At 43.7% G+C, this 12777-nt stretch overlaps 2 protein-coding genes across 2 annotated transcripts; one reads left to right on the forward strand and one right to left on the reverse strand.

Annotated features, from left to right (window-relative positions):
• Positions 1 to 1007: 1007 nt before the first annotated feature.
• Positions 1008 to 4053, forward strand: LOC125546773. Its single transcript, XM_048710909.1, has 4 exons — positions 1008 to 1092; positions 2092 to 2296; positions 2684 to 2968; positions 3055 to 4053. Exons 1-4 carry the CDS (start codon positions 1008 to 1010, stop codon positions 3443 to 3445), a joined length of 966 nt encoding a protein of 321 aa, XP_048566866.1. The 3' UTR covers positions 3446 to 4053.
• LOC125543570 (protein HOTHEAD-like) lies at positions 3984 to 8860 on the reverse strand. Its single transcript, XM_048706943.1, has 6 exons — positions 8605 to 8860; positions 7659 to 8010; positions 6250 to 6563; positions 5414 to 5802; positions 4308 to 4879; positions 3984 to 4217 (listed from the first exon to the last, which is right to left on the reverse strand). The coding sequence occupies exons 1-6, from the start codon at positions 8672 to 8674 to the stop codon at positions 4163 to 4165; spliced, it is 1752 nt and encodes a 583-aa protein (XP_048562900.1). The 5' UTR covers positions 8675 to 8860; the 3' UTR covers positions 3984 to 4162.
• Positions 8861 to 12777: the final 3917 nt, after the last annotated feature.

The raw sequence follows: 12777 nt of genomic DNA on the forward strand, positions 1-12777 counted from the left end.
GTACCTCGGCGAATTCATGATCTCTAATAAGGACAAGGAAGTGATTCTCTTGCCTTATCATCCCACATAAGTCATCCGCACATATCCTTTCGTAAGTGTTAATCATTCTTTTGCAAGCATGAAGGCTAATTTGAGGTGTACTTAATTTGCGTAGTGGGGGGGAGGGCATCCTCATCGTTCTGTCCCCGGAATACTCCCATGCGATGTACTTGGACTCATCGAAGAACCTCGGGAAAAAGGATTACAAGCACATAAAGAGTGTTCTCGATAGTGCCCTGTTAACCTTCAGCCTGTCTGGTGGATATATCAAGGTGAAAAAGTACAGGAATCGCGGGCTGGCTTTCGGTCATAAGACCGACTTCTGTTACATCCAACAACAGCACACCAGTATGGCTGATGGATTCTACCTCATGCATCACCTACTCGAGTACAGAAAGGATAATCAACGCCTTCGCATGCCACCTACTACCAACGATGCCGAGATTGTCAGCTGGGCCACAAGCATAGGAAGGACACCGGATCATCAAATCAGAGCTGAGTTTTATCACGTATAGTGTGAACTTGCCCAAGTGATCATGAAGCAGGTCCTCGAACCAACAGGGATGTTCTACCATGGGCCAATCATGCGGGAAGATGTCCGAGCACTGCTACTCGATCAGCGTCTGTACCTTAAGCCTTTCAAGAAGCTCGGGTGCTTCCTCCCTGACTATGAAGATTGGACCGCTGACATGGAGGACTGATTGTTGATGACAATGTGTCACTACTGTCTTTCTATGGCAAAACTTTGAATTTATGCACGGCGAAACTATGTGATGTAACTCAACCGTGGTCCTGAACTAGCATAGATCGCTCTAGTTAATTAGTTTGGGTATGAGGAACTTTGTCATTTATGTTTACTATTGGTTGCTTGTATTTTGCTAATTATGCCGCCTTGTTTTCTTAAGTACATTATGTTGCATATTATCGTTCTATTCATCAACTCACAATGTAGGTACATAGATTCAGAGATGACGAAGGGCTACTATGCCGTGTACGTTGGGAGGGTTCCAGGAGTCTACAACCACTGCCAGCCGCTCAGGCCTAGGTGCACAGGTACCCGGGTGCTAGCCACAGAGGGTTCGACAGCAGAGCGGAAGCGGATAGTAGTTACTTGAGGTGGACACTCCAGCATGAGCAGGGGCGGGACCGCCGATACTACATAGTCGCGCTCTTGCTCATGCTGATCGCTCTTCTCTTCTACATCATGGTTTAGATAGAGATGATGAAACTTGTGTGTGTGCCATGACCATGCAGTTGCACTTATTCGAGACATGACATGATCGCACTTGTGTATCGCTATTTTCAAGATTTGATGATATTTGTGTTGAATGATGATGATGGTATGATGAGACTACTGTATGTCTTTGATATGATGAGTATAGTGTATGTTTAGTATGATCTGATGAAACTATTGTACAGAGCCTGTATAAATACACCATAAATACGTAGGGGGTGAGGGTCGGCGAAAGCAGGAATATTAGCAGTAGCGCTGGAGAGCATCTAGCAGTAGCGCTGGCTTAGCAGCAGCACTTCACATGAAAAAGCGCTACAGATAGTTATCAGTAGCGCTGGTCCAGGAAGCGCTACTGCTAACAATACTTAGTAGTAGCACTGCCTATATCAGCGCTACTGCTACAACTTAGCTGTAGCGTGCTAGCAGTAGCGCTGGACCCAGTGCTACTGCTATGCATATTTCAAGCGTTACTACTAGGGTTTTCTGCAGTAGTGGATGCAAAAAAAGCTTCAATCAGCGATGGCTGGAGGCGGAAGAAGATGACAAACACTGCAGTTTTGCTACATGCTTCAACCGGCATAGATTTTGCTACAACCGGCATGGCCTTTTACTACGACCGATGTCACGTTTTGCTACAACACATAGCCGGCGTTGCGTTTTGCTACAACTAGCATCACTTTTTGCTACAACCGGCATAACGTTTGACATCCATCACGGCTGAGCTGCGAGGCTTGACGGCGACAATGACATTTTTGTTGCATTCGTCGTAGTTTTTTGCTATGTCAGGCAACAGCTTTTGTTACATCCGTTCATTCTAGATGCAAATGTTGCTACCTGCAACGACGAGCTACAACCAGCGGCGACGGTGACGTTTTTTTGCTGCAACCGTGTCTTCATTTTTGCTACGACCGGCAACGAAAAATACTACAACGGGCAGTTCTATTTGCTGGAACCAATCAATCGCCGGCGAGGCGGAGCTGCATCCATGGCGTGCGCGGGCGGCGAGTGCGGGATCCATCCATGGCAAGCGCGGGGCGGCGAAATTGCATCCATGGCAAGCACGGGCGGCGGAGGTGCATCCAGGGGATGTGAAACACATTGAGATGCAAAGGCAGAGCTCCATCTAGCAAGTAAGGGTCAGATCTAACGGCACTTAATCTTAGTATCGACCGGCTGAGACTCGACAGGCCGAACAGTTCGGCTTTTCGGAACCCTTGGTGTTACCAGAGGTTCGGATCATGCTACAAGATCTGAAAGAGCTTTTTTTTTTACTAAAGTTACTAAGAAGGTCGAAACAGTGATTTTGTCCCCAAAATTGCATCGCCGGGCGGCCGGGCCTGACCAGGTGGAATGCAGGTACACCTCTAGGACAACCGCGGCCGCCGCTTCGAGCAGGAGGTCGGCGTGAAGGAGGAGCGCGGCAAGCGGGAGTTTGGCATCTTCTGTCCTCTGCCCCGTCGCACCACCGTGGTTGCGCCGCCCACGTCCAGACGACGGCCCTCTCCTGCCGCTAGATGCCTCCGCTGAGACGACGCTGCCAGAGGCAGCGACCAGCAGCCTCACCGGTGCCCTCGCGCGCGAGCGGACAGGCGCCGGAAGAACTTGGTTCCAGCGATGCTGCAGATCGCACTCGCGTTGCTGCTCTACATCGGCCTCGACCTCCCCGAGGCCGTCGCCGCCGTTTCTGTTAAGACTGTATGTGAAGTGCAGAGTACATTGCTGAACTGAACACCTAAATTTCTGAAGATTCTGAAGTTTTTGGTACTTGCATGTTCGTTCAGTGTGCGCGGAGGTGGTTTGACGAGCGGGAGACAAGTCACCTGGCCAACTGGGCAAGCACGGCCGGGCACGGCAACACTGAGGAGCTCCCGACGATTCATTTCAGCTGTCCAAGTATTACGGGGTAGAGCTGGAAATACGGGAGCGGTGTGGGTTTTTCTTGCGGGAAAAGGGACTTGGGCGTGGAAATCGATGCGGCCATTGGATGAAGAACAACAACATGCGGTAGGGAGCATGGAGAGGGAGCAGCCATGCCGCGTCCTCTTGGCATCGCTCATCCCCTCCGTCAAGACGCGTCAATCTGGCGACCTCGACCCCCCATGGCTGTGTACTACAGCCAACTCTGGCTGGCCAACTTCCGATGCGCCCCAGGTGTTCGTGGTAATGCTCTAATCACGCGGCGCCTCGTCAATTGATCAACAAAATTCCGTCTGTAGCTCCGGCTCTGCAGCGTGCTTCGGTGGAGCAATGTGCCAATAAAAATAGGAACCTGTGGCCTGCGCCTTAGGCTGTGGTGCCGAACCTTGTTTGCTGCCTTTAGCGTCTCCTTCCTCCCTGTCATAGATTTGCACTGGAACCGCAGTGCGTTCCTCGATTTCGTGGCGCCAAGCTTCATCACGCTGATGAGGTACACACTTCCTTTTTTTCCTAACGACAAATATACACGCTTCCGTTCTCTCAACTGATATGATACGTTCTTGTGGTACTTGACTAGTTGATATGAATTATTAATAACTGGACAATCAAAATCCAGGGCTATCCCCCTGTGTACTTGCCGCTACGTTGTAATTATTTTCTGTAATTCTCGTTAACATGCCACTGTCTGCACATTTGATTCTTAGACTTTGTCTTGTCCAGAGTGTATGGAACTATCATATGAATGCTTTATTTCAGAAGATCCTTTGGAGCAAAAAGGGTGGGAATGTAAATGTAATATAATATTTTGGTAGGCCATATATATATTTCCACATGAATGGTAAGAATACAGATGATACAACTGACGCTTCTTTCTTTGGTGGTTGTTGATGAATCTCTTCAAAAATTACTATTTACTTTTCTCCTAAGTCACATTCTTACATGGTGAACAAGATAATAATGTCCAAGTATCTATTATACTCCAGCCGCTCGTCCTAACCTTTCCCTTAAGATCTTCACTCCCATGTATCTGCACGTCAAACACGGGAAAGAAAGATCAAACCCTGGAGTTGAAATGAATTTACCAAAATGCAAACTATATTATATTTCTGTGTTGTACCTGCCCATCATCATGACTGTGGCTTGTGGGTTTGTTCCTGGCGACCTGGATAGGGTTGATCCGTCAATCACCCGGAGGCCTGAGGTCCCAATCACTTTGTACTGCTGGTCAACCACCTTGCCTACATGACATCCACCATGGTAATGCCAGATGGTGACCACTGTATCCCTGCAAAACTGCTCCAAGGATGTGCTGTCATTTGTATGCTTCGGTATCAGGTTTATGTTAGCTGCTACACTCATGTTGAGCAGTTTTTCCATTGAATATCCACCATCTTTGGGAGTGAAGTTTGAGAAAGTGTTCGTACTAATTATTTTCTCTATGGTCTTGATCCCGTAAACACATCGTCTCAGATCCTGTGGATGTTTGAAGTAGTTGAAGGTGACGTTAGGATTGCTGTTGGGATCAGTGTCCACAAGAACTAGATTGCCAGTAGACAGCGGGCCATCAATCTTCGAAAGAATGAACCCTCCGTGGAATACTTCTTTGGGCAGGCTCTTTTTGTTACGTACATACTTATGGACTGCTTCTAAACTTCTTTCCTTTGGAGGAATAGTCGACAACTGCCCAATCTGCATTAGAATGCCAAAAGGTCATAAGCATGAAAACTGTCATGGTTCTAAAAAGGGAAGTGGACATATGCTTAAGTTTTTCTAAGACACTTCATTCCGATTGTACAATTGAACTGTTAACAATAACTTTGAAAGATAACTCTAGTTTATAACATTGATGATGGTGTGATACGGATAGGAATGTAGGTAGTTGCAAATGAGTGTAGCAGCTGCATAATTTGATTCTTACCTACATGTTAGTATATATTTCTGATTTGTCTATATGCTTATCTTGGGTACCTGCAAACTAAAGCTTAACAGATAAAGTTTGGGAAGTTGGCTCCAAAAAGCCCATTTTAGGGTGCATATTTCTTTAGATTACTTGTGCAAGATGCATTGTTTTGCGCAAAAGCTTTTGTGATGCACCATGATACTTTTGTAAACTGAAATGCGCTACCATCATACTTTCGTGAACTGAAATGCACCATGATACTTGCAAACTGTAATGAAGTCCTTGAATTTTATTTCAGGTAACAATCATGATTGATGACAAACCTCAGCAGACATGATTCCATGGTGGCAGTGGATGCTGTCCCCTGTCTGGCCGAAACCGCTGCTGGCTTCGATAAACACACCATCATCAGTTATTCCAACAGTCTCAATAAGAGACTGCTTTGGGGGATCCTTGGTGGGTATAAATACGGAGCTCAATGGGTTGTCTGACATCCCTTTACCCACGTGCTCGTTGTGAAGAACTATAGAAATGTTATGCTTCTTAAGTTCACTCCTTGGTCCAATGCCGCTGATCAGTAACAGCTGGGGGCTTCCAATTGCGCCGGCAGAGACAATAATCTCACTGCCTCTCTTTTGGCTGAGAAAGGCTTGATGGTGCCCACCATTCTCATCCTTGAATTGAACCCCAATAGCACTCTGTTTCTGATGTCCTGTGCAAGAGATGAGGTTACTATAACAAAATGATTGTGCAGCAAGTACCTACTGTTTTTGTTTGAAGTATGTGTTTTCCTAGCTTCCTTCTTGTGGAAGTGGATACAGATTATGGAGGAAATTGTATGTCCGGTGCAAAATTATTGACCAAAACCAACTACATTCAGCCAGAAGCAAAATTATTGACAAACACAGTCATTATATTAAAGGCGCATATGCTCATCAAGCTTTATAAGTGGACGCCGTGGACTCGTCGGTTTGAATCCTCAAAACACTATTTTCTGTTCAGTTTCCTTTTCTACAAATAAGTTAAATTTGTCCTAAATTTTGTGAAACAATTTCCTGAAATCTCCAGTTACCAGATTTCTCACTGGGTGCTTTGTTCTTTTCTACCATGGAACTTTTTTGTGATTATAAGAGCTACTACTTGGATTATTATCGCTTACCATGTCTCGTTTTGAAAATTACTTTGTTCACACTAGCATGAAGCAGCACTCTGAGGTTGTCAGGATTTGCAGCAGCTAGGAGGTCAGCAGCAGTGTGCCGGTACCCTGCCTCATCAAAGATGGTTCCCCCAACTTTGGTTCCAAAGAGATGGTCATAGGTATATCCATTGTAAGGCGATACCCCTGCTTCAAGCAGCCCATCACGTAGGGCAGCTTGCCAAGGTGCAATCTTTGGCCAATAAACAATCCTCTCTTCGACCCAGGGGTAGGACTGATTCACCAACTCTTCATCCCATCCTGCATCCTTCACAAATCTGCATGGACAAGCGCATGATAATTGGTTACAAACTTATAAGGCCTTACAAATACTAATGTTTGACATGATAGGTTCGGTCCAATAGACACAGTTGCTCGTCTTGTTAAAACCAGATTTTATGCTATCTTATAGTTATAGCTGCCCGTATGCTTATGCGAGCAATTTTCTTCTTATATTCTTAAGGTTTCTGTAATAACTGGCATATATTTTTCTAGTTTGACACTGCAGATGTTTCAAAAAACTCAGATACTGCAATGGTTATTGAATTCTGCCACGACATTCTAAGCCTTTCAGGACTTACGGCAAACCTTAGTGGAATCTGGCTATTTGGTTATTCATCATTCTATGTTACCAAATCAAACAAAAATGTATTAGTGATCTTTTGCAATTTTTCTTCGATGCTCATTCTCAGTACTTCACCACTCCATAGTATGCGTTGGTGTTCAGCTATATAAACTCCAATAAGAAAGTCAGATAGCCTTACTGGCTTTCCTCCAAATCTAATTACTCCTCTGCTAGCTATAATGTTGTTGAGCAACCATTAATGCGTCTGATATCTGTCCTGCAACTGCAAAATCAATTCTACCACTATGATATTCAACTAGAAGCTATAAAAAATCCATGTGAAAAAACATGTGACAAATCTCCAGTTAAAGCGTGAGGTATTTCAAGACCAGGTACAGTTATGGGGCTGAAAAGGTTTTGTATCACTAACTTTTATGGCTACCTCTAAGATCGTTGGCTTCTCCCATCAGCCATTTTGTTGACTCTTTAGTGTTGAGACTGGTCTGATCTTTGCTTAAGACAGAAGATATGAAACACCGCTTTGTGAATGTGACATATTAACACACCTACAGCGGGGCTTCAGATTGAATAGCTGTGAAATATCCTGGTATATCTGACCAACCATGCTGAACCACTTAATTCTTCTTGTGATAGTAAGATCAAACAGGATTAGTCCCATCTTTTGATATCGATGTTTCCTATTCAGGTTATTAAATAACTACTTATTTTAACTTTCGCTTAAGTTTATTTGCACAGTAAATGGATCTTAAGTTAGGTTAGATAGCTGAAAACATGACACATTGTGTACCTTCGGTTGGCTCGGCTGTAGAAGCCGGCATTTATACATGTTCCACCACCTAGAACCTTTGCTCGGGAATTGATGACACCATCAGTGGAGATGAATCCCTGAGATGGGGAATTCTTCGATTCATCGGTCAAGCAAATGTGGAAGTTCTCAAGGTATGAGATGTTGCGGTTGCCATATGGAGATCCACCTCTCTCAAGCAACAGCACCTTGTACTTTTTCGACAGCGTTGCTGCCAATGGGCATCCGGCCGTGCCCCCGCCGACAATGATGTAGTCATATGCTTCATGCTGGATTTTGGAGAAACTGCTTGCCTTCCGGAGGGGAGGGAGATCCGGTGTGGCGGAGTTTCTTCCTGCAAGTTTAAGTGTTTGATATTATTGCCTGGAGCTGCTTGGTTTCAGGTTAATACTATTTCAGTCAGTTTTCTTCTTCTATCTTGATATATATGAGGATGTCTCAACCTGGTTATGCTAAACTCTTCCTCTTTTTCATCAGGTTTCTTTTGGTTATAAATAATTCTACAGGTTGCGAAAAGAAGGTACATCTTTTCCAGATTCCACACCTTGTTTTTCCAGCCTTTTACTTGGAAATGACGCTTTCTTATGTAGCATTACATGCCAAGCATTCTTACAACGACAGAGTGCCACTTCAGGACTAAGTAAACAATATCAAAATCATAATGTAGGATAATTAGAAATAGATGGCAAGTTGCCTTTGTTATCAACATATGTAGCCAAAATGTCTAAATAAAGGCCCATGTTCCTAAGCCAGTTCAAAATCTCTGGATAATAGCCATGGTGGGTATAACAAGCTGATCGGCAGAAACAAAGAAAGCAAACATCGCTGGATCAAAGTCCAACTCTGAACCATTGAGCTTTTTTCTAGGGGAGACGACTCACCGTGCAGTTTTGAGAAGCATAGATAAGCTCAAGCAGATGGAATGTACCTTGAGATAATCTGATGAAGCAGAGGAACGCCAAGATCTTGAAGAACACCCCTCCGCTGATCAAACCCATTGAAACCAAAGAGCTCCCCTTGTTTTGTTCTCTTTTGCCCTTTCTTTTTCACCTCTGACTCTGCGTACTTGCCTTTTGTCTGGTGCTCTCTGATTTCTCCACCTCGCAACCTTGCCCAATGCATTTCACTCGTTTATGTAGACAGTAGCAGCACCGTGGAATTGAGAGAGCTATTGTGTACATTCACTCAAGGGCGCTCACCCACACCATTAATTGCCATTCAATGCAGTGCAGCACTGTCCAGTAGTACTACAAGTCAGATTTATGGACTTCCTCATCAGCCAACCAACCACAACGAAACTGCTGTGAATATTTTACCCACCGCCCTGATTTACATGCATCTCTCTCTCTCGCTTCTTTCAAACTCAGTGACATTTTTATTTCATTTTCGGTGACTATAGGCAGATTTTGAAGAATGTCCACTTTTCAGACCTGAGCTATTGTAGAAGTTCAATTTTCAACCTTGAACTCTGAAACTGGTTGGTTGTTTTCAACTTTGATCTCTTGAAAAAGTTCACTTAACCCCCTTGGCCCTATCGCAGATGATTTTGTGTTAACAGGGACAACTCGTGACATGAACGAGCATCAATTTTACATGCCAGCACTGCGATGCTAGCAGCCTAATTAAAACTTCTACAAAAATCGAGAAATCAGGAACCTGGCTTGGCTGGAAAGAGAAGGGAAAGGGATAGGTAGACAAGTACTGTACAGTTTAGCGATTAGAAGAGAGCGCATACTTTTTTCCTAATTTAAATGAGTAAAATTCACAAAATTACAAGTTTAATGTACAAACTATCACATCTGACTAAGTTTAAGCAACATATTATCGCATCTGTAGTTTTGATCTTATAGTTTTGTGAAATTGATTCTTAAATAGATAGTTTTGTGATATATTTAATCCTAATTAGGTTACCTTGTTTCTTAAAATGTACTGTAGTTCTGTGAGAGACTTCTTTAGGAAAAATTCTGTGATATACTTGCTCCCTAGATCTGTAGTTTTGTGAGATTGATCCTCAAATCCGTACTTCTGGGATAGGTTTTCACATTATTTTTTCGACAAACAGACAGGGGCACCCCTTTCAATTAGAAGACATGCAATTTTATGAAATTTACTCAATTTAAATACACAGGTAGGTTGCTTTATGTATAAAGCGGGGCGAAAGCCTATTTTGATTATGTGTATCTTTATAGTCTGAGTAGGCCATTGACCATTTTGAATAAAACTGAACATTGTAGACAATTTCTGATACAGTTAAGAGTCCTCGTTCACCTAGACTTTATTCTTAATAAACCAGCCCCCTTCAGCCGAATCCTGTTCCAAGAAGACTAGATTTCTTTCTTGTTTTTTTAGGGTAAGAAGACTATATTTCTTAATTCTATTCTGTCCTCCCGTCTGCCCAGAGGTGTTGCTTTCAAGAAAGAGAAGGGCTGAGGAGGGTGTAGAAAATACGCTGTTTAAGATGACAAACCACTATCTAGCCTGATATTGACAAGATAGATAATACTCTATATACCGCCTTTAGTTCAGAAGATGGTTTTGTAACACCAGTGTGTCTGTCATTGAGTGGTCTCGCTCAGTTGGTTAGCAAGTTTGAGGTTAGCATCATCGTACTCTAGATTACATAGGAATTGTCAGTGATAAGTATGGACGGTACTCTAGATTACATAGGAATTGTCAGTGATAGGTATGGATGCCTAGTACTATCCAGTCGGTAGGTATATACCAACTACTAACTATAACAATTTAGTTACTTCACAATTAACCAATAAATATTTACTACCTAAAGAAAAAACAGAAAAAAAATGGTGAACAAAATCTCAGCTTGGTTGTTGCTTGCCGAGTCCTTATTGTCCGGCTCTCGTCAATGGCAAGTCTCTGCCGAGTTCGAACTGTTACCGAGATCTGTACTCAGCTTAAATAGTCATTACCGAGAGCCTGTGTTCGGGAACTCGGCGAAACGGTAAGCACTCGGCACAGAGGGATTTTCCAGTAGTGTATGGACATGTCGATTACATAGGCATTTCGACAACGCCCGACTCACTTTAGCCGACCTCCTTGACAATATCCAGTCGGAAGTTAGGCTAGGGGCAATGGCGGGTGCGAGGGCTGGGGTCGCTACCAGTTGAGGCGGTGCCTATTAGTAGCGTCCTATTGTAATTCTGGGTGTCTTTCATCTTTGAGTTTGTACAAACTCTTCTTTCTATCAATGCATCGAGACGCAAGGCTCTGCATTTTCTCGAAAGAACAAAAAGGCATGGACGTCTAGTACTGATCGGAATTCTTGATGTCAACTTGACAGTACAATGTACTAAAAGAAAGAACTGTAATTGGACGTCCAAATCATCTTTGAAACAATGTTGAGCAATCAAGGTACAGCATTTATGCCCATCACATCAGCTACCAAAATGGTATAATGGATACGCTGCAACAAGTTGACAACTGAAATGTTAGGAATAATCCCAAGCATTGCATGTAATCTACCTCATGTGTAAACACTTGTTCGTGTTGTTTTCATTTCACCCTTTTCAGCCATGATGATGTGCCAGGGTCTTGGGTGAAGACCCTTCTCCGCCTCGGACTTGGCAGCAGCGACGCTTAGCGCCGTTTACCTCCTGAGGGCGTTGTCATGGAGCTTAGGTGTCCTAGGGCGTGTCGTGGTGATGTTTTTAGGCCTACCTATGTGTTCTTTTCTCAGAAACGGAGGCGTTTGCGTTTATGTTGTCCGGCTATCCTGGATTCTGCTTTGCAAAGGGCTTCGTCATTACCTTATATCGTTCGGCCGTGTATTTTGGTTTGTGCTTTATCTATAAAGCGGGGAAAGAGTATATGCTTCGAGAAAATGATGATCCATGTGTAATTCTTAAAAACTGTCTGCACACCAAGAATGGCGTCGCCTCCTTTTAAGGCTCTGTTGTTGGACAGGGACCTCCTGAGAGCCAATGATATCTGCTCGGTAAGATCGAAACTCAGTCCTGCCAGGAAACTATCATGAACTACGTACTTACCAATGATGATTATTCTGTTCGTAGTGCAATGGTCCGTAAACTTGCCTCCAGCACGCACAATAAAACCCAGCGGTATTGCAACGCAAATCCTTAAATGAGAAGGGAGAAGGCCACATGGTGCGGGCCTCTGGGAACAGTATACCATGACTGCATGAGAGTGGTTCTGAAGTGTTTTAATAGTAGAATTGTTTCTTGCTAGCTGATCTCAAGTGTTTAAGTTGGAAACTCGAAACAGAGACTATGAAACAAAATTAATTACATTGCAGCTGTTTTATACTATGTGAAATCTGTCTGATCATATGATTAACAAGTTTAGTGTCAACTAAAACACATTGATGATAGAATGATACTAGTATCTTTTGTTGTCTTTCAGATAACTACTATGATAAACTAAGAAAATGTACGCCTGAATGCAAGAGCTCAGAGCGAACCTAGATGGCATAGGTGCACTTATTACATGTACATGGAGCGCCAACTGGCAACATGTTTGAGTGGTCACAGCAAAGGACTTGTGTGGCACCTGCAAATTGAGCACATGATGGCTGTCTTGTCTTGCTAGGTTGTCCGTCATTGAAGAAAGCAATTCGGTTATGAGATGATCACCCAGAAACCAGTGAACTGGACTGTGCACCAGAGCTGATGGAAGCGTCTTAAAATCCTCTACGAATGCTTGTGTGTTTTTTCTTTTTCTTTAGATGACAAATGCTTGTGTTAATACGGTGGTGGTATCAGTGAGCTAAGCACCGAACAGACAACATGAGAGGACAGAAATAGTGAAATAATCGATGTGGTTGAGCTGGGCCTGCTGGCGTTCATTTATGGTAGCAACTCGCCAGCAAATCATTTAGGCCACACAGTGGATTTTGAGATCATACTGGTGGTTATGTGGCCGGAGATCTGATTCATGGGTTTCTCACAACAGTGGGCTCTTCTGTAGCCCTATAGTTTCCTTGGGCGTTTTATGTGGCCTCATCAACCGAATTACTGGAGCAACGACTCACTGAATATCTTGTTTTTCTGGAGGTGTGTAGGACAATTAGGGTTTCGGTCCTGTCCTTCTGCCTTATCGGCGATGCCACTCACAATACATATTGTAG

Source organism: Triticum urartu, chromosome 3 (genome assembly GCF_003073215.2).
Source record: "Triticum urartu cultivar G1812 chromosome 3, Tu2.1, whole genome shotgun sequence".
NCBI lineage: Eukaryota > Viridiplantae > Streptophyta > Magnoliopsida > Poales > Poaceae > Triticum > Triticum urartu.

Coding starts and splice junctions, on each gene's coding strand:
- LOC125546773 (XM_048710909.1), top strand. CDS start 1,008: ATGACGAAGGGCTACTATGCCGTGTACGTTGGGAGGGTTCCAGGAGTC. Junction 2,297..2,683: donor GAGTGCGGGATCCATCCATG/GCAAGCGCGGGG, acceptor GTCGGCGTGAAG/GAGGAGCGCGGCAAGCGGGA. Junction 2,969..3,054: donor CCGCCGTTTCTGTTAAGACT/GTATGTGAAGTG, acceptor ATGTTCGTTCAG/TGTGCGCGGAGGTGGTTTGA.
- LOC125543570 (XM_048706943.1), bottom strand. CDS start 8,674: ATGGGTTTGATCAGCGGAGGGGTGTTCTTCAAGATCTTGGCGTTCCTC. Junction 8,011..8,604: donor CTTCATCAGATTATCTCAAG/GTACATTCCATC, acceptor TTAAACTTGCAG/GAAGAAACTCCGCCACACCG. Junction 4,880..5,413: donor ATGGAATCATGTCTGCTGAG/GTTTGTCATCAA, acceptor ATTCTAATGCAG/ATTGGGCAGTTGTCGACTAT.